Raw genomic sequence first — 21,919 nt, 5'->3', positions numbered from 1 at the left:
ACACACAGAGGCAATCAGTCTCTCAAAGCTTGGTCTGTTTCTTGTTGCTATGTGTATAGTACACTAGATGCAATAAGTCAACCTGGGAAGGGAAAGGAAAACCACACCAAACTGCTCAGTGTGGGTGTAGAATCAGCCTCCCTTTGATTAAGACCTCTGATGCCAGGAGTCAGTTTATTTTAATAGTATGACACAGCCATTGTTACATTTTGTGAGATTGATAAAGAGGTCCAGATTTTCTTAGGACAGCAAAGAGTTAGATATATGGACTCTGAGCTGTCAGATAGACTTGAAATGTAGGTGAGACCAGGGATGTGGTCCATTTCAGAGTGAATCCCAGCAGAGCTATGGTGAGTGAGGAGATAAGCCTTTGCTTGAAACACATTGCAGGATGCCAATACTTTCTGCTGGAGTGCTCTCCTTGTGGGAAGACACAGGACTTGCTTTCCCGAGTGAAATCTTGTCCCATGTAGAGAAGTGCAAGAGACAGTACCTTTCGTCATAGCGGATGTCCATGTCCTGCTCTGATGGTTGGTTTATAGGCATTACTGTGGGGTAGCTGCTTAGGCATGGAACACTCTATAGAAGGAGCAAAGACCCTTTATGATGTATAAAGAGATAGGCTTGGTTTTATATGAGGAGAATCCATTCATAGAAATACACCCATTCTTTAAAATGCTTCTGGACTGACATTAAGGTATTTTGGGATTCGGAAGGAAGATTCTGTTGTTTTGATAGTTTTAAAAGATTCTTTAAAAACTATTATTTATTTTAAAATATATTTTTATATTTAAAAATATTTTAATTAAGATATATTACATCACTTTCCCTGTTTCATTTGCTATATCTAATCCCTCTTATATCCCCTCCCTCCAGCCCATCTCACATTCTATACCCAAATTTTCTCAAATTGGTGGAGTTTTTACTTTCATTATTATTTTATACACACTCAGTCACAGACACAAAGACACACACACACACACAAGGAAGCGTGTATTCATGCACAAATAATAACTATAACCTGCTAGATTCATGTTTGTGATTTATGTACATGATTTTAGGGCTGACCTATTGTGCTGCATAAGTAGTTAGGGAATGCATCCTTGGGAAAGGCTAATTCTCCCTCATGAGTCATTACTTGCCTACTGCTGTTCTTTGTTAAGGGGTTGGACCCCATAGAATTCCCACCCACCTTTGCCTTGGCATGTCTATTGATATTGCTATTGTTCAGGTCTGTTAGGCAGTCATTTCTCAGAGACACAGTCTTACAACAGAATTCCTGGTCCTCAGGTTCTTACAAGCTTTCTGTCCCCTCTTCTGACCCTTAGATGCAAGAGCTTCATCAAAGATATATCTATTAGGGCTGGGTTTCCCACAGCCACTGGAAATAGTTCTCCTTGGAGTCCTTGAATTTATAAATTCAGAGGCGTGAGGAAAGGGGGCTAGAGACCTATGGTAGCCTAAACCACATTGAGTTGCTCTAAACAGCATGCTGATGCTACAGATTATATTCTTAATAATCCAGTTGTGTTGAAGTTCATGAGGTTTTTCTTAACCTTATGAAGCTTTGAAAGTCCTATGAAACTAACAAATTTAAGATAAATGTTAATGCAATTTGCCTGTGTTCTAGGGGATGCATGGAAGGTGTCAATTAGTTACCAGAAGAGAGGAGTGGAGTTTCAGGGAAGCCAGCAAAGAAGTGCCAAAGGCTAAAGTAAATGCAGGCCGTCCTCCATGGTTCTGTTGCCTGTACTCGTTCTGGTGCTAAGGGACCGAACCTAGTATCTCATGGTGTGCTAAGTAAACGATCTGTTGCAGGAAGGCATCATCATTTTCGTTCTGTCTGTCTGTTTTTAGTGCTGGAGTCTGAGCCCTGGGACTTGTGTGTGTCCAGCAATCACTCAGCCAGTCTTCTGTTGAGCTACATTCCCAGCCCCTGTTCTAAGAGGCACACATTGCATGCAAGCTGGAGAAGGAAGCCTGAGACTTGGGGCTTAGAAAAGGAGAAAGAGCTTACCTTTTATTGTACTCAGTGGTAAAGAAGGAACCTGTAGAAATGAGAATCATGGGCTGGGAAGAGGTAGTTTCAAGAAAAACAAAAGAATTTTGATTTTAAAAATTCATTGCAATGGGAGATTTTAAATCCATCTAGTAAATGTATGGGTATAAGAGAACATCTGAGACAGTTAACCCCACAGTAAAAGTACTATACGTTCAAACGGGAGTGTTTGGTAGCGATACTGAGTAATTTCGACCAGTAAGTCTAAATCATGAAAGTCTCTCTGCCATTTTTTTTTGTTTGTCACTATAACAAAACATCTGAGGAAAGAAGAGGAACCACACTTATTTCGAGTACGGTCTCGAAGATTTCAGTCCATGTTAACAAGGCCCATTGATCTGGGCTCATGGTAAGGAAGAATGTTATAGCAAAAGGATGTGGAGTAATGGTGGCCAGGAAGTAGAGGAAAATAGCAGAGAAAAGACAAGCCTCCAGTAAACTTCCTCCAGCTACCCGCCACTCCCAGGTTTCTGGAGCCACTTCCCAATATTTGAACCCATTGATAGTTTAATCCACTGATTAAGTCAAAACCCTCGCAACTCACCTTCCAAAACCTTGCTGTATTAGGAATCAATCCTTCACTGCACATTGGAGAATACTTCATATCTAAACCATGATAGCCTCTTTAAATGTTGTTCACACCCATTTCTTTCAATAATTTTCCTCATTCAAATAGCTGAGAAAACTCAAGGGTCCTGTTGCACCCCAGCTGCTTAGAATCCCAAGAATCTCCAACTATCTCAGTCATTTAAAATAGAGGCCATGGTGCAGTAAGTGAGTTGTGTCTCTTGGATTGTCTCTAGCCATTCAGGGGATAGTATACCCTTCCTCTTTCTTTCCCAGTCCCTGAGTAGAACATGTGGCCCACAGGAGAGAGGTGAGAGATTGTGGCAGCCGAATTATTAGCAATATCAATGAGCATCTTCAGCAAAGCATTCTGTAATGCTTACTTTACCAGGAGATAGCCCAGAAACTGTCATGATAATGAAGAAAAGGTTCTCCCCTCACTAAGCATACAGTCAGCCAAATTATTTTCTTCATAACTGGTAGGTCTCCAATCATGGTGCTAACCTGAGCAGTTTCCCACTAAGACCTAGGAAGAGTTACAACCATTTCTCCCCTCACTGTAGACTTCTCAGATCTTCCGTCCAGTCCCTCACATGGAAGCCTTCATGTGTGCTCTGCCATAACCCAACTTCCTGACCTTGTCAAGATATTTTCTGAGCTTCCTGATATACCCATATCATTTCCTGCCCTTACCAGACTTTGAAAATTGTCTTCTCACAACGAAGGTCCTCTCATACCTATATATTATATACAGTCGGGCCGTCCCTGGTGTCTTGGGAGGCTGGATACTCATTCTCCATCTTTTATGTCACCATGTATAACGCCTGACACTCCTTTTTAGGGGCACCTTGAAATAAAGCACTGTTTTGTGTTTTTCTATTTCTGTACTTGGTATATCAAATCCCTAAAGTTATAGCAAAAGCATTGCTTGGGATATGCTATTGTGTCATAGATGGGAGTTTCACAGACTGCTTTCATTCACATCATTAATGGAGCACTTCATAATCTTTTGACAGTTTTCTAGGATAGCTATTGTGATAATGAAGCTTTTTTTAATTGGATTTTTTAAATTTATATTTCAAATGTTATTCCCCTTACTCTTTTCCCAGACATAAGTCACCTATTCCATCCCCCTCCCCTTCTTCTATAAGGCTGTTCCCCTCCCCATGCATTCCCCCTTCCTGACCCCCAACATTCCCCTACACTGGGGGTCCAACCATAGCAGGACCAAGGGCTTCTCCTTCCATTGGTGCCCAACAAGGCCATCCTCTGCTACATATGCTGCTAGAGACATGGGTCTGTTCATGTACAGTCTTTGGGTAGTGGTTTAGTCCCTGGAACCTCTGGTTGGTTGACATTGTTGTTCTTATGGGGTTGCAAGTCCCTTCATCTTTCAAACCTTTCTCTAACTCCTCCAATGGGGGTCCGGTTCTCAGTTCAATGGGTTGCTGCTAGCATTTGCCTCTGTATTTGACATGCTCTGGCTGTGTCTCTCAAGAGACATCTATATCCAGTCCCTGTCAGCATGCCCTTTTTACTTCATCAAACTTATCTAGTCTTGGTGACTGTATGTATACACACACACACACACACACACACACACACACACACACACACACACATGTATATACATACATACATATATATATATATATACATATATATATGGCACATGTGAGGGAGGCTCTGAATGGCTGTTCTTTCAGTCACTGCTCCAAATTCTGCCTCCATGTCCCCTCCTATGAATATTTTTGTTCCCCCTTTTAAGAAGGAGTGAAGCATCAGCACTTTGGTCATCCTTCTTCTTGAGCTTCATGTGGTCTGTCTATTGTATCTTGGATGATTCATGCTTTTGGGCTAATATGCATACCATGTGTGTTTTTCTGTTATTGGGTTACCTCACACAGGATGATATTTTCTAGTTCAATCCATTTGCCTATGAATTTTGCGAAGTCATTGTTTTGATAGCTGAGTAGTACTCCATTGTGTAGATGTACCACATTTTCTGTATCCATTCCTCTGTTGAAGAGCATCTGGCTTCTTTACAGCTTCTGGCTATTATAAATAAGGCTGCTATGAACATAGTGGAGCATATGTATTTGTTGTATGTTGGAGCATCTTTTGAGTATATGCCCAGGAGAGGTATAGCTGGGTCCTCAGGTAGTGCAATGTTCAATTTTCTGAGGAACCTCCAGACTAATTTCCAGACTGGATATACCAGTTTGCAATCCCACCAACAATGGAGGAGTGTTCCTCTTTCTCCACAATCTCATCAGCATCTGTTGTCATCTAAGTTTTTTATCTTAGCCATTCTGACTGGTGTGAGGTAGTATCTCAGGGTTGTTTTGATTTGCATTTCCCTGATGGCTAAGGATGTTGAGCATTTATTTAGGTATTTTTCTCAGCCATTTGATATTCCTCAGCTGAGAATGTTTTGTTTAGCAATGTACCCCGTTTTTTTAATAGGGAGTCTAACTTCTTGAATTCTTTGTATATATTGGATATTAGCCCTCTATCAGATGTAGGATTGATAAAGATCTTTCCCCAATCTGTTGGTTGCCCTTTTGTTCTAATGACAGTGTCCTTTGCCTTACAGAAGCTTTGCAGTTTTATGAGATCCCATTTGTTGATTCTTGATCTTAGAACATAAGTTATTGCTGTTTTGTTCAGGAAAATTTCCCCAGTGCCCATGTGATTGAGACTCTTCCCCACTTTTTCTTCTATTAGTTTGATGTGGAGGTCCTTGATCCACTTGGACTAAAGCTTTATACAGGGCGATAGGAATGGATCGATTTGTATTCTTCTACATGCTGACCTCCAGTTGAACCAGCACCATTTGTTGAAATGCTATTTTTTTTCATTGTATGGTTTGAGCTCCTTTGTCAAAGATCAAGTGACCATAGGTGTGTGGGTTCATTTCTGGGTCTTCAATTTTATTCCACTGATTTAGCTGCCTCTCTCTGTACCAATTCCATGAAGTTTTATCACTATTGCTCTGTAATACTGCTTAAGGTCAGGGATGGTGATTCCCCCAGAAGTTATTTTATGGTTAAGGATAGTTTTTGCTTTTTGTTATTCCAAAGGAATTTGAAATTTGCTCTTTCAAACTCTATGAAGAATTGAGTTGGAATTTTGATGGTGATTGCATTGAATCTGTAGATTGCTTTTGTCAAAATGGACATTTTTCCTGTATTAATCCTGCTAGTCCATGAGCATGGGAAGTCTTTCCACCTTCTGAGATCTTCTTCAATTTCTTTCTTCAGAGAGTTGAAGTTTTTGTCATACAGATCTTTCACTTGCTTGGTTAAAGTCACACCGAGGTACTTTATATTATTTGGGACTATTGTGAAGGGTGTCATTTCCTTAATTTCTTTCTCAGCCTGTTTATCCTTTGAGTAGAGGAAGGCTGAAATCAACCAAGTAGAAACAAAAAGGACTATACAAAGAATCAACAGAACCAAAAGCTGGTTCTTTGAGAAAACCAGCAAGATAGATAAACCCTTAGCCTGACTAACCAGAGGGCAGAGAGACAGTATCCAAATTAACAAAATCAGAACTGAAAAGGGAGGCATAACAACAGAATCTGAGGAAATTAAAAAAAATCATTAGATCCTACTACAAAAGCATATATTTAACAAAACTTGAATATCTGGAGGAAATGGACAATTTTTTAGACAAATACCAGGTACCAAAATTATATTTAAACCATCTAAACAACCCATAGCTCATTAAGAAATAGAAGCAGTTATTTAAAGTCTCCCAACAAAAGGAGCCCAGTACCAGATGGGTTTAGTGATGAATTCTATCAGGCCTTCGTAGAAGACCTCATACCAATACTGTCCAAACTATTCCACAACATAGATACAGACAGAGCATAACCAAGTTCCCTCTATGAAGACATAATTATGCTTATACTTAAACAACACAAAGACCCAACAGAGAAAGAGAAATTCAGATCAATTTCCCTTATGAATATCGATGCAAAAATACTCAATAAAGTTCTCATAAACTGAAGACATCAAAGGATCACCCATCATGATCAAGTAGGCTTCATCCCAGGGATGCAGGGATGGTTCAATATACGGAAATCCTTCAGCGTAATCCACTATATAAGCAAACTCAAAGAAAATAACCACATGATCTTTTCATTAGATGTTGAGAAAGCATTTGACAAAATTCTACACCTGTTCATGATAAAAGTCCTGGAAAGATCAGGAATTCAAGTGGAGCTTTTAAGAAGACTCTAGAGAGCGTTTTTGAGGCAAGAAGCCTTGATAGAGCTAAGGCACTCTGTCTCTTTCCTTTGTTTTTCCTTCCCAGCTGTGAGAGGAGCCATTTTGCTTCCACCACAATGCAGGGACAACTACTCACAAAGTAAAAGTAATAAATCTGAGGCCAAATACATAATTTATTTGTATATACTGGTGATCTTAGTTATTTATGATAACAGAAACCTAATGAACATATGTAAATACTATTAAATATCAGACACAGAAAAATTCTAACCAAACTATGAGAAAACACCTTTTGGATCAAAATCATCTCTCAACTAACAAGGGAAGTGCTCTCTGACCTTAAAAGGAGTTCAAGTCCCTATCAACCTCTTGTTAGGAGATCCACTTTCCTATGAGTTGTCTTCTTATTACTTCATTATAAAGATGCATGAGTAAGATGGATGAAGCAAAGAAGTGCAGGCTGACAGGATGTAGATCTCTCCTGAGAGACACAGCCAGAATACAGCAAATACGTAGGCGAATGCCAGCAGCAAACCACTGAACTGAGAATAGGACCCCCGTTAAAGGAATCAGAGAAAGGACTGAAAGAGCTGAAGGGGCTCGAGACCGCATATGAACAACAATGCCAACCAACCAGAGCTTCCAGGGACTAAGCCACTACCCAAAGACTATACATGGACTGACCCTGGACTCTGACCTCATAGGTAGCAATGAATAGCCTAGTAAGATCACCAGTGAAAGGGAAGCCCTTGGTCCTGCCAAGGCTGGATCCCCAGTGAACGGGATTCTTGGGGGAAGGGTGGTAATGGGGGTAGGATGGGAAGGGGAACACCCATATAGAAGGGGAGGGGGAGGGGCTAGGGGGATGTTGGCCTGGAAACCGGGAAAGGGAATGTAAATAAGAAATACCCAATTTAATAAAGATGGAAAAAAATAAAAATGCATGAGGATATATGTTTTAAAATAACATTTTAAAACTATATTTATATCCATGTTGCATTTACTTATTTATTTATTCACTTGTGTATGTACATGGGTACACACATGTCATGGTGCATGTGTAGAATTCTGAGGACAACTTGTAGGAATCACTTATATCTCCTGTCACTGTGATGGTGGTTTGAAGACAACTCAGGTTTCCAGCTTTGGAGGCAAGTGCCTTCACCCTCAGGACCATCTTACCAACCCTTGAAGATGTGTTTTAAAGAGCCTACTTGTTACATGTCAGACTCACTTTTAAGTCAGATTTAGTTATTTAGTGTATGTGAGAGTCTGTGTGTGTATGCACCCCTACGGCTTGGGTGGAGAGCTGAACAGGCTAGATTTACAGATTGATAAAGTATCATGTTTGGGTCTTGCCATTTTCCCCCTCGATTTCCAGCACCAGTCTTTGTTTATACATTGTTGTCTTCTTTACACACTGTTGGACACGGTGATTTTCCCAGCTTCACTCCCTTGCACTCCGCTCTTGACTGCTGCAGGTGCCATGAAATATGGCTTGTTATTTAATGACGTTTTATTTTGCTAGAACTATAAAAGAAAACAAGTCCACAAGCCACACATTTAATAATCTGCAGTTCTCTTGGTGTCATAGTGACTTATATAAAAGAAACTTTCACTTCAAATGCAAAATCTGACAACAGACACTTGGGACCTTTCTGTTTTTGGAATCCTAATGAGAAGAGGATCTGTCTTGTGTTTCTGCAAGCCTGCTTTATTAATGGAAAAGTGAGTTTCCTCTTAACAACAGGAGGTTTTTTTTTTTTTTTTACTTTTTATTGATTTGTTGTAATTTTCACATCATGCATCCCAGTCCTGTTCATTTCCTTGTCCCTTCATATCCACCCTTTACCACTGCAACCTCACCCACACAATAAAACACAACAACAACAACAACAACAACAACAACAACAACAACAGCAGCAACAAAGCATAGAGAACGTCTGTCTCATTGTGGAAGCTGCAGTGTGTCAGTGTGTTCTACAGAATGTCCCTCTGTCCACACATATTCACTTGCAAATGTTCATTGCACTAAGCCTTTGGTCTGGTTAGAGATACCTGGCTTCCATGACACCATCAATACTAAATCCTCACTGGAACTGCTCCTGGTTATCCTGTTGTTGCCCTGAGTCATGGAGACCTTGCACCTTTGGAACAGCCGGACTGGCCCTTTCATTCATCTCAACCATTAGCAGATAATAGGATTTTTGGATGGGCCAATTCTGAGTCCTGGATCTGATCCTGGGTGTAGCTGAACTGGTCAGTCTGCATGTTCTTTCTTATCCCCACCACCAGGATAAGCTCTCTAACACTGCTCTGGCTAGGCCACCCAATGTGGCCATTGGTTAGAGGCAGGGTCAGCTCTCTCCTGCTCTTATTCCTTGGAGCCAACTCACCTGCACCTACACCTCCAGAGCCAGTTCCACTGTGTTGTCCAGTCGAGGTATGGGGTTGGTAGGGAAAGTGCTGGAGCCTGTGAGGGGATGGGGCAGCTCTCCTGATCTTGCACCATCAGGGCTGGCTCAGCCATGCCTTCTGCATCAGGGCCAGCTCCACTGCATTGCTCAGGTGAGGTGCTGGGCCTGCCCTTGTGAGTGCTGCATTCAGTGAGGGCGGGGGGAAGGCCAGCTATTCTACTCTCATGACCCCAGAGACAGCTCTCCTGGCTACTGCAGGTGTCAAGGGGGTGCATCCCTCACACACCTACCCACCCTACCTCATGCCAGACAAGGGGCAGGGACAGTTCTCCCACACTCATGTACTTGGAGCCTGCTCACCTGTACCCCCTCCACTGGGGACAGCTCTACTGTGCTGCCCAGATGAGGTGCAGAACCAGCTCTCTTGAGTGCTGCTGTTGATGAGGGGCAGGGTAGCCCACTGCTCTCATAAACCCAGGGTCAGCTTTTCCCCATTCTCATGACCCTGGAGTCAGCTCTCCAGACTGCCTCATATGGAAAGGAGCCAAGAGTCAGAGGGCATCTCTTACCCCCACCTGGGCCAGCTCTCCCTTGATCTGTCCTCGGGGGTGGCTCACCCACTCTAGTAACAGCATTTTTTAAAATTAAAGTCAAAAGCTAGGTTGAATGCTTAATAGTTTGAAAATCTGTAAGTAAATACAACTTAACTAAATTGATGGGACCATATAAAATATGCTATTAGAGAATTAAGACCATGTGGTTAATACAGATTTTAAGGTAACTGAGTAGGTAAAACTAGATAAAAATGCTCATCCAGATTTACTAGGCTTATCTTGCCAAAGCTGAATACTTTAATTTATAAAAATCAGGCAGTTGGCTGCTTTGGGAACAGATAGACTCTTTGTTCTGAGTTCATTGGTTTGAAGATTTAAAATAAACAAATTGGAGTAAAGGATGATCAATATATATTGGCTTTTGTTCAAATAGAGAATGTGAAAAGAGGCCTTTTTCTTTTTCAGCCTTGCCTTACACCCAGATAAAACTCTGATTGCAACTGGCCAAGTTGGGAAGGAGCCATATATATGCATATGGGACTCCTATACTGTCCAGACTGTGTCTATTCTTAAAGATGTTCATACACATGGAGTTGCATGCCTGGCTTTTGACTCGGACGGACAGGTGCGTATCTTTCTAATTCCTGTTTTCTTTAATGAGTCCTTAAACTTTACCTAAAATTGTAACACAGCTACCGACATTTGCTGCTTCCCATTGGCAGCTTTCTAGGAGCCCTCATTTGCTGGCTCCTTTTCATGTGTGAGGTGTTGGCACATCTCTCTCCACAGGCTCTGGCTTTGGCTTTGCTAGTCCCACTTCACTGTCTGATTTAAAAGCCCACAAAGGAACTCATAAAGTCAGGTCCGGTAGGGTTCAGCACTCTGATCTCCTCACCTGCTATTACCATCCCACCTGGGACACAGGCTGAACCAAGCCATTTGCACAGACCTCACCTCCTGGTCAAATGTTGTTTTGGGTTTCAGGTGGTCACCGCACCTCCTAGGAAGACTCCTTTTGATTCTACGTTGAGGTTACTTCTTATTCCTTCTTCTTTCCATCTACCTGTCCCCTTCTAATTCAAGCAGTCACCAATTCCTGTGTGTTTATACTTTCCTTTTTAAAATCGCTCATATGTATTTCATCCTTCACTTTCAGGCCCAGCCCTCTACACTCCAAGTCAGAGCCATTTGTTATTTATTTATTTATTTATTTATTTATTTATTTATTTATTTATTTATTTTAATGGGATATTTTTTATTTACATTTCAAATGTTACTCCCTTTCCCTGTTTCCTGGACATAAGCTCCCTATCCCATCTCCCTCCCCTTCTTCTATGAGGGTATTCCCCCTCCCCAACCACCTCCCTATACTGGGGGTCCAGCCTTGGCAAGACCAAGGGCTTCTCCTCCCACTGGTGCCCAACAAGGCCATCCTCTGCTACATATGCAGCTGGAGCCATGGGTCTGTTCGTGTGTACTCTTTGGATGGTGGTTTAGTCCCTGAGAGCTCTGGTTGGTTGTTATTGTTGTTCTAATGGGTTGCAAGAGCCTTCAGGTCCTTTAATCCTTTCTCTAACTCCTCCAACAGGGACCCCATTCTCAGTTCAGTGGTTTGCTGCTAGCATTCGACTCTGTGTATAATATTATTTAAACACTGTCTGAATTAATATCCTCATAATCCTTATTTATTTAATTTCTCAACATATATTACTATTTTATCTATATGTATGTATGTGTACCACATTCATGCCTGGAGTTCAGAAGAAGGCATCAAATCCCCTAGAACTAGAGGTACAGATGGTTGTGAGCCACCACATGGTTGCTGGGAAACAATCTGAGATCCTAGAGCCCAAGCAAGTACTCCCGGCCACTTAACCCTCTCTCCAGCTTCTTCTGCACACTTTCTTAGTGATTCATTTCACCAGCAGAAAATGTCAAAGTATCTTAAAGCCAGCAAAGCTTAAAGTAGCATCAAACAAAGTACAAACACTATAGGTGAGCATCCTCTGTTAACCAGCTTTCCTACTCACATTCTCTGCATACTCAGGTAAGTCAGGGTGGACTACACACCCCGGGTCATGTTCCAATCCTCATCTCAAGTTCACTATTTGCCTGCTTTGCCCTCTTGAAAACACTACATAGGTATGAAACATTCCCAGTCCCCACAAGTTATGTCTTCTTCCTTGGACATACAACAACACTGGCAGAACGGAGGCTAATGTATCTTTAGTTCTTTTTTTTTTTTTTTTTTGGTTCTTTTTTTTTCGGAGCTGGGGACCGAACCCAGGGCCTTGTGCTTCCTAGGTAAGCGCTCTACCACTGAGCTAAATCCCCAGCCCCGCTAATGTATCTTTAAAGGGTGAATGAGAGCACAGAGGACTTATCTTGGCTCCAGCTGCATTCACAGTTTGCTAAACTTACAGCTTCTTTTTCTCCAGCCTTCATCCTGTTCCTACACAGCGTCCCTTCTGCAGTCTCATTCTTCCTTTGTATAGCAATTATTTTATTCAGTGTTTAGCTAATTCCAGTGTTAATTCTGTAAGTCAGTGTCACAGAAAAACCTGTGAAATTGTACACAGACATTCACCCAAACTAACAGTGAAGGAAAACCCCTCTATGGGTTGACCTGACTTGAACCATTTTAAGGTAATTAATATTGTGCCATCTTCTGCTGTTGTGAGAGAGCATAGTTCTTATTCATTTTTCTTCTGAGAACTAGAATGGATATGAATGGCTGAACTGAATCAGTTATGCATAGTGTGAATGGTCACAGATGTAGTCTGATATGCCCACTCACGTGCATATTCTCTCACGTTTTAATATATTTTAACAAGCACCTATACTAAAATTTGTTTCACACTGTCACAAACATGCTTTGCACTGGAGAGAAATCCAGCTGTAACTATGAGTTCTTTGTTCTTTTTTACTTATCCCTTTTACCCATTTTATTCATCCATTTCCTTTTGGAGTCCTGGCTGTTTCTCTTGAAGTTCTACTTTGGCAGGTGGGGAGCTGTGTGGACATGGGGGTTTTAGCTGTCGATCGAGAAAAGGAACCTGTTAGCTGCAATGGATATCTTGGTTTGCTGACGCTTATTTCTTCAGACCTGCTGTATTCTCTGGACGGAGTTCACTGAACTCCAATAATACTGAGGAAATGACAGACTCATCATTACCTCCTAATTGGCAAAGGCAAAAGAAATGCTATCCCAGGTAGCTGTGGGGTCTGTCACCATAAACGAGCAAAACAGGTTTCTTTTATTCTGTTTTGTATTTTAAGTTCAGGAAAAGTGAGTGTAACTGCTAATGTTTGTTAACTGATTTTCCATTAAAAATGAGCTGAATTATATTCATCCATTCCAATATCTTTGTATTGATAAAAATAATCATGTTTTATAACTTAGTTCATTTTTTAAGAGTTTGGAACTTTGTGCTAGAAAAACCATTGAGTATTGTAAGCAGAACTTAGTATGTCTGTATTGTTGGACCTTGGAACACAAGACTGCTAAGAGAAGCATGGACATTAGAGATTTGGCTCAGAGGGCTTCAGACAGGAGTAAGAACCCTACTGGGAGCTGGATGAGAGGTCACTGATGTGATACTCTAGCAACAAACCTGGCTGCATCCACCTGAGTCCTGACCTTGAGTGAAGCTGAATATTAGAGTAATGAGTATTTGGTGGAGCAAAGTTCAAGGCAGGATAGCATTCAGCTTGTGGCATGATTATCCCTCATCACCCTTATCCAGGTCGGTGCAAAAGAAGAACAAAAGGGAACAGAAATCATTTTTAAAATGCATAATTTGATGAGAAAAACACCTTAATCAAGTTCAAAGTTGCTGCCAAGGTGCGTGCTGAAAAAAAGAGGCCGAAACTGTTCATGAGAACCCACAGCTCTGCACTGGGACACTGAGAACTTGCCCCACAAACTCCACTGCAAGACTCCACTCATTAAAGACCCCAACCATGAAAATGCAAATTAATTTGAAACAATGGAGCCTGTTGCCTTGAAGGCCTCTAAGGGGGTTTTCTGTTCCTTGAAAGCAAATTTTAAGAGTGTTTTCCCAGAGCAAGAATACAGAGGTTGTCTAAGGAAGCTAGGAGAGTGTTTTCCCAGAGTAAGAGAACAGAGGCTATCATCTGAGGAAGCCAGGACCCACAGAATTTAGCAGTGTGGTGTGCATGGTAATATTTTTGCAAACATGGAAAATCCAAGTTTGAACTAGTTGTAAAACCTTTGAGAGATGAAACACTGAGCCCAGGCATCATTTTATAGGTCCTGCAAGGAGGCCCTGAAAAGGCCATTTTGTGCAGTTGGAACATCAGTTACAGTGGAGATCCCAGAATATTAGAGATGTCACAACCATGGGACATTTGTTGAGGACAACTTCAGGCACAAAGTAGAGCCAGGCCAAGAGAGAATATGTGTGCTGTAGGCAACAGAGCTGGAGGGTAAAGATACCCAAGCCTTCTAGGACTCAGAAAATTCCAGCACAAGCACCAGTTATCAGACACGAGCTTCAGGACATGTTCTTTTCCCTGCTGGTTTCAGTCTTCCCTGGCTCACCTTCCCTGGTTCTCCCCTTTGGAATGCAAGTGCTTATGCTGTGCCTTTGCATGTTAGAAGTGTGCCACTAAAAAAAAAATTATACAGGGCTTCATAGTAAGAATTTGCTCGACTCTCTGGAGAAACTCGGCCATTATACCTATTAACAGTGTTAGAACTGTGAACAACTATGGTGGGAAATTTTTGATGTTGAACTGAATACATTTGTATAGCTGACTGTTAGCCTGTGTGGCTAAGGAGAAGATTGTGGCTGAAATGTAGTTTGTTTGGGTGTAAGTTGATGAGGGGTAGAGTAGCAATGGTCGATATTGTCAACTAGACACAATTTTGAATCACTTAAGAAATGAGTCTCTAGTGTGCTTGTGAGCTAAATTGGGTTAATTGAAGTGGAACAGCTCTCCTGAACTGTGGGTAGTGCCATTCCATGGGCTGGTGCCTTAGACTGAATAGAAAAGAGGGAGGGAGGGAGGGAGGGAGGGAGGGAGGGAGGGAGAGAGAGAGAGAGAGAGAGAGAGAGAGAGAGAGAGAGAGAGAGAGAGAGAGAGAGAGAGCAATGAGCATTCTTTGCTTTTTGCTTCCTGACTTTGGGTGCGCTGAGACCATCTGTCACCTGCTTCTGTCACAATATACTGTATCCCTAGAACTGTGAGTCAAATCATAGTCTCCCTTCTGAAGTTGCTTTAATCGGGTATTTTATCACAGCAACATGACAGGCAGGTAATAACTTTGAAACGTATTCATGAGAAATGTGAGCCCACATAGCTCTCTATTACCGTAGTCATAACCATTGGATTTCTGTGATTTCCCATAACTCATGCAGTTTGACAAGGTAAATGCTAATTTTGTACTCATTTCACAAATGAGAAAACTAAGATTTATGGAGGTTTATTAAATTCCCAAAGTATTTATGCATCTCTAAACCCTCATCAGAGAAGTTTCTTTTTGCAGTAGATGGTGATTAACACAGAGATCACAACTGTCCAAGACACAGAAAACAGGAGACTGAAGATTGCTAAATGGAACGAACGTATTTGATACATTCCAGGCTTAAGCACCATTGTGGACGAGGGAGCAGACATATTGTAAGGGTCAGATGGAGTGGAAAAATGCAAGGAAATCCTCTGGACACAGCAGGGCAGCTACACATGTGAACTCATAGTAGCAGTGGATGTACACCTTATCCGCCTTTGATACTTTTCATTTTGCCTGTAATTAAAAGTTGAGTTTGACTGTGAGGACAAGAAACTGAAGTGAGCTCAATGTATGAGTAGGTTATAACATGTTCCTTTTATTAGGACTATGCATCCTTCAGGCACTGGAGCTGTTTATGAAATTATACAAATTAAAGGACAAAATCAGGCTCATTTATTGGATTTTTCTGTGTGTGTTTGTCAGACTCTTCAAATTGTACTTGATGCTTAGACTGTGGAATTCACGCTTCCCTAAATCTGGCAGTAAAAAATTTGAGTATGGTGGCTCACATCTATAATCTCAGCAGTCAGGTGGCTAAGGCAGGAGGATGGCCATGAATTTGAGGCCAGCCTGGTCTACAGAGTGAGTTCTAGGTCAGCCTGAGTTGGAGTGAGATGATGTGACAATTTTTTGTTAGACAGGATTTCACAGTGTAGCCTAGCCTGGCCTGTGATTCGCTAAGTACCCTTGACTGGCTGTGGAGTATAAATCCTCTGCCTCAGCCTCCTGGTGGCTGAGCTCACAGGTATGAGTCATCATTCTGATCTTTCACAGTAAAGACTTAAATGATTATTAATCCCTGCCTTCAAGCTGTGTTCTCAAGAGTTTTGCTGACCTGTCAGCAACTTTACAGACTTTGCACATTTGGATCCTGTGATTAAAAAGAGTGAATGAGTATAATATTGTAGGACTACAGTGTCCTTGTGATCTACTGGAGGTTGACTACAAGGATACAGGATTGCAGTGTCCTTGTGATCTACTGGAGGCCATTGGCAGGGATAGCTTTAGTATGGGGTTGGGATGGGTTTGGATTCAAAGCCTAGACCCTGGTAGTCAATCAGTAACTATTCATTGCAAGTATGAATAACAGGAAATCATCTTACTTTCAGATATTAAATTATTCAAATTATTCTTTCTTTTATGCTTTCCCCCTTTTTTTCTCTTCTTCTTTTTCTTTTCTTTCTTTCTTTTTTTTTTTTCTTCTTCAGCATTTAGCCTCTGTGGGATTGGATGCCAAAAATACAGTCTGCATTTGGGACTGGAGAAAGGGAAAACTTCTGGCCTCCGCTACTGGCCATTCTGACCGGGTAAGACCTTTGTGGAACTATAGAGTAACTGTCATTTTATGTCTTTAAAAGGAAATTTGTCATACATATAACAAATTTTCTCCTATGTGTTTAACGGATTAACATGATTTACTTTTGATTAGCTGTTAACTACTGATATTCATGAGCAAAGCAGATTTTCAGGGTTGGAGTTTGGCTTCTTATAAGCTCAAAATAGAACAGAATTCGAAATCATTGTAGTTTAGATGTACTCATTGGCTCATGGAAATGGTTGATAGAAAACATTCACAAAAATATTACTATAAGTGTTTGTATTTGATTTGGGATTTCTTAATGATGAATGTAAACTATGCTCTGTTGCCATTAATACTGAGTTTAGTGCGATAAGAAATGGTAATCCCATGCAGGCATACCTGGCAAGAGAAGGGATTCTGCAGACACAGCCTATATCTGATCAGAAACTAATTTCTCTGTGAACTACGTAATTGAATGACTTGATTTCTTTATTGCCTGCTTTCTAGTTTCTCACCTTCATTTTAAAATAATTTTATAATTTCCATATCTGATAAGACCCTAGTTAAACACCAAAGTCATCATCTTGCTTAGACTGAGTTCTGAAAATTGTTTACATATATATTTAGCTTCAATTCTTTATTTGCCCCCCTAGAAAGAGGAGATACTCATGGAGGAATAGCCTCCATCAGGTTGATCTCTATTCGTATCAGTGGGACATTCTTTTGTTTCTTAGCTATTTTATGAATTTACATTTCAAATGTTATCCTCTTTCCCCCCTCTCCCATAGCCTCTCCCTGCTCCCCTGCTTCTGTGAGGATGCCCCCATTCCTACACACCCACTCCCACCTCAACGTCCTTCGTTACCCTACATTGGGGAAACTAGCCTTCACAGGACCAAGGGCTTTTCCTCCTATTGATGCTGTACAATGCCATCCTCTGCTATATATGTGGCTGGAGTTATGGATCCCTCCATGTGTACTCATTGGTTGGTGGTTTAGTCCTTGGGAGCTCTGGTGGGGTCTGTTTGGTTGATATTGTTGTTCTTCCTATGGTGCTGCAAACCACTTTAGCTCCTTCAGTCTTTTCTCTAACTTCTCCATTGGGTTCCCTCTTATTCAGTCCAATGGTTGGCTGCCACCACCCTCATCTGTATCAGTAGGGCTCTGGCAGAGCCTCTCAGGAGACACCCATATCTGGCTCCTGTCAGCAAGCACTTCTTAGCATTAGCAATAGTGACTGGGTTTGGTGGCAGCAAATGGGATGGATTCCCAGGTGGGGCAGTCTCTGGATAACCTTTTCTTCAGTCCCTGTTCCACTCTTTCTCCCTGTATTTCCTCACATGAGTATTTTGTTTTCCCTTCTAAGAAGGAATGAAGCATTTACATATTAGTCTTCCTTCTTCTTGGGCTTCATATGATCTGTGAATTTTTTCTTAGGTGTTCCATGCTTTGGAGCATGTGAGTGCATGCCATGTACATTATTTTGTGACTGGGTTACCTCACTCAGAATGATATTTTCTAGTTCCATCCATTTGCCTAAGAATTTCATGAAGTCATAGTTTTTAATAGCTGAGTAGTAGTCCATTGTGTAAATATAGCACATTTTCTGTATCCATTCCTCTGCTGAAGGACATCTGGGTTCTTTTCAGCTTCTGGCTATTATAAACAAGGCTGCGATGAACATAGACAAGCATGTGTGCTTGTTATATGTTGGGGCATCTTTTGGTTGTATGCTCAGGAGTGGTATAGCTGGGTCCTGAGGGAATACTTTGGCCAATTTTCTAAAAAAATGCCAGACTGATTTTCACAGTGGTTGTGCCAGCTTGCAATTCCACCATCAATAGAGGAGTGTTCCTATTTCTCCACATCCTTGTCAGCATCTGGCATCTGTTGTCACCTGAGTTTGAGATTTTAGCCATTCTAAATGGTGTGAGGTAGAAATCCAGGGTTGTTTGGATTTGAATTTCCCTGATGACTAAGGATGTTGAACATTTCCCCCCTGCCCCCCGCCCCCGGAGTTGAGGACCGAAACCAGAGCCTTGTGCTTGCTAGGCAAGCACTCTACCACTGAGCTAAATCTCCAACCCCGTGAACATTTCTTTAGGTGCTTCTCAGTCATTCGCTATTCCTCACTTGAGAATTCTTTGTTTAGCTCTGTACCCCATTTTTTAAATAGGATTATTTGGTTCTCTGGAGTTTAACTTCTTGAGTTTTTTATATATATATTAGATATTAACCGTCTATCAGATGTAGGATTGGTAAAGTTCTTTTCCCAATCTGTTGCTTGCCCTTTTGTCCTATTGATGTGTCCTTTGCCTTACAGAAGCTTTGCAATTTTATGAGGTCCCATTTATCGATTCTTGATCTAAGAGCATAAACCATTGGTGTTCAGGAAATATTCCCCTGTGCCTACATGTTTGAGGCTCTTCCCTACTTTCTCTTCTATTAGTTTGAGTGTATCTGGTTTTATGTGGAGGTCCTTGATCCACTTGGACTTGAGCTTTGAGCAGCACAATAAGAATGGGTCAATTTGCTTTCTTCTACATGCTGACCTCCAGTTGAACGAGCACCATTTGTTGAAAATGCTGTGTTTTTCCATTGCTTAGTTTTAGCTCCCTTGTCAAAGATCAAGTGACCATAGGTGTGTGGGTTCATTGCTGTGTCTTCAGTGCTATTCCATTGATCTACCTGCTTGTCCCTTGTACCAATATCATACAAATTTTATCACTATCGCTCTGTAATACAGCTGGGGGTCAGGGATGATGATTCTCCCAGAAGTTCTTTCATTGTTGAGAATAGTTTTTGTGATCCTGGGTTTTTTGCTTTTTCAAATGAATTTGAAAATTGTTCTCTCTAATTTGATGATGGTTTGAGTTGGAATTTTGATGGGGATTGCATTGAATCTGTAGATTGCTTTCAGCAAGATGGCCATTTTAACTTTATTAATCCTGCTAATCCATGAGCATGGGATTTCTCATCTTCTGAGATCTTCTTCAATTTCTTTCTTCAGAGACTTGAAGTTCTTGTCATACAAATCTTTCACTTGGTTAGAGTCACACCAAAGTATTTTATATTATTTGTGGCTATTGTGAGGGGTGTCATTTCCCTAATTTCTTTCTCAGCCTGTTTATCCTTTGAGTAGAGGAAAGCTGCTGATTTGTTTGAATTAATTTTTTTATCTAGCCACTTTGCTGAAGTTGTTTATCAGCTGTAGAAGTTCTCTGGTGAAATTTTTGGCATCACTTAAGTATACTAGCATATCATCTGCAAATAGTGATATTTTGACTTGTTCCTTTCCAATTTCTATCCCTTTGACCTCCTTTTGTTGTCTAATTGCTCTGGTTAGGACTTCAAGTACTATATTGAATAAGTAGAGAGAGAATGGGCAGCCTGGTCTAGTCCCTGATTTTAGTGAGATTGCTTTAACTTTCTCTCCATTTATTTTGATGTTGGCTACTGGTTTGCTGTATATTGCTTTAAAATGTTTAAGTATGGGCCTTGAATTCCTATTCTTTCCAGGACTTTTATCATGAAGGGGTGTTGAATTTTGTCAAATGCTTTCTCAGCATTAAAGGAAATGATCAAGTGAGTTTTTTGTTCTTGAGTCTATTTCTACAAGTGGATTATGTTGATGAATTTTCTTATGTTGAACTGTCCTTGCATCCTTGGGATGAAACCTACGTAATCATGATGGATGAACATTTTAATGTGTTCTTGGATTCAGTTTGCAAGAATTTATTGAGTATTTTTACATTAATATTCATGAGGGAAATTGGTCTGAAATTCTCTTTCTTTGTAGAGTCTTTGTGTGGTTTACATATAAGTGTAATCACGGCTTCAAACAATGAATTGGGTAGTATTCCTCCTGTTTCTATTTTGTGGAGTAGTTTGAAGAGTATTGGTATTAGGTCTTCTTTGAAGGTCTGATAGAATTCTGAACTAAACCCATCTGGTCTTGGACTTTTTTTGGTTGGGAGAATTTTAATGACTGCTTCTATTTCCTTAGGAGTTATGGGGTTGTTTAAATGGTTTATCTGTTCCTGATTTAACTTTGGTACCTGGTATCTGTCTAGGAAATTGTTCATTTCCTGCAGATTTTCAAGTTTTGTTGAATATAGGCTTTTGTAGTAGGATCTAATGATTTTTTGAATTTCCTCTGATTCTGTAGTTATGTCTCCCTTTTCATTTCTGACTTTGTTAATTTGGACACACTCTCTGTGTCCTCTGGTTAGTCTGGCTAAGGGTTTATCTATCTTGTTGATTTTCTCAAAGAACCATCTCCTGGTTGTGTTGATTCTTTGTATAGTTCTTTTTGTTTCTACTTGGTTGATTTCAACTTTGAGTTTATTTCCTGCTATCCACTCCTCTTAGGTATATTTGCTTCTTTTTGTTCTAGAGTATTCAGTGTGCTGTCAACCTATTAGGGTATGCTCTCTCCAGTTTCTCTTTTGAAAGCACTCAGAGCTATGAGTTTTCCTCTTAGCACTGCTTTCATTGTGTCCCATAAGTTTGGGTATGTTGTGCCTTCTTTTTCAATAAATTCTAAAAAAGTCTTTAATTTCTTTTTTTATTTCTTCTTTGACCAACTTGTCATTGAGTAGAGCATTGTTCAGCTTCCACGTGTATGTGGGCTTTCTGATGTTTTTGTTGTTATTGAAGACCAGCCTTAGTCCATGGTGTTCTGATAGGACGCATAGGAATATTTCAATCTCCTTGTATCTAATGAGGCCTGTTTTGTGACCAATTACATGGTCAGCTTTTGAGAACATACCATGAGGTGCTGAGAAGAAGGTATATTCTTTTGTTTTAGGATAAAATATTCTATAGATATTTGTTAAATCCATTTGGTTCATAATTTCTGTTAGTTTCACTGTGTCTCCATTTAGTTTCTCTTTCCATGATCTGTCCATTGATGAGAGTGTTGTGTTAAAGTCTCTTACTATTATTATGTGTGATGTACTGTATGCTTTGCACTTTTGTAAAGTTTCTTTTATGAATGTAAGTGCTCCTGCACTTGGAGCATAGATGTTCAGAATTGAAAGTCCATCTTGGTGGAATTTTCCTTTGATGAATGTGAAGTGTCCTTCCTTATCTTTTTTGATAACTTTTGGTTGGATGTTGATTTTACTTGATGTTCGAATGGCTACTCCAGCTTGCTTCCACAGTCCATTTGCTTGAAAAAATTCTTCCCAGTCTTTTACTCTGAGGTAGTGTCTGTCTTTGTCACTGAGGTGCATTTCCTGTATGCAGC

General features: G+C 40.6%; 1 protein-coding gene across 2 annotated transcripts in view; it reads left to right on the top strand.

The window, feature by feature from the left end:
• The window catches only part of Eml6 (EMAP like 6), a 306,117-nt gene that overhangs the window by 107,687 nt on the left and 176,511 nt on the right, over positions 1 to 21,919 (top strand). For both annotated transcript variants that reach the window (XM_087583666.1, NM_001446977.1), the window contains 2 exon segments: positions 10,298 to 10,457; positions 16,577 to 16,675. In XM_087583666.1, the coding sequence (XP_087439792.1) occupies positions 10,298 to 10,457; positions 16,577 to 16,675 (259 nt within the window).

This window comes from Rattus norvegicus, chromosome 14 (genome assembly GCF_021556685.1).
Source record: "Rattus norvegicus strain SHRSP/BbbUtx chromosome 14, alternate assembly SHRSP_T2T, whole genome shotgun sequence".
Taxonomy (NCBI): Eukaryota; Metazoa; Chordata; class Mammalia; order Rodentia; family Muridae; genus Rattus; species Rattus norvegicus.
Note: the sequence above shows the minus strand (reverse complement) of the source record. Positions and strands in the feature narration are given on the sequence as shown.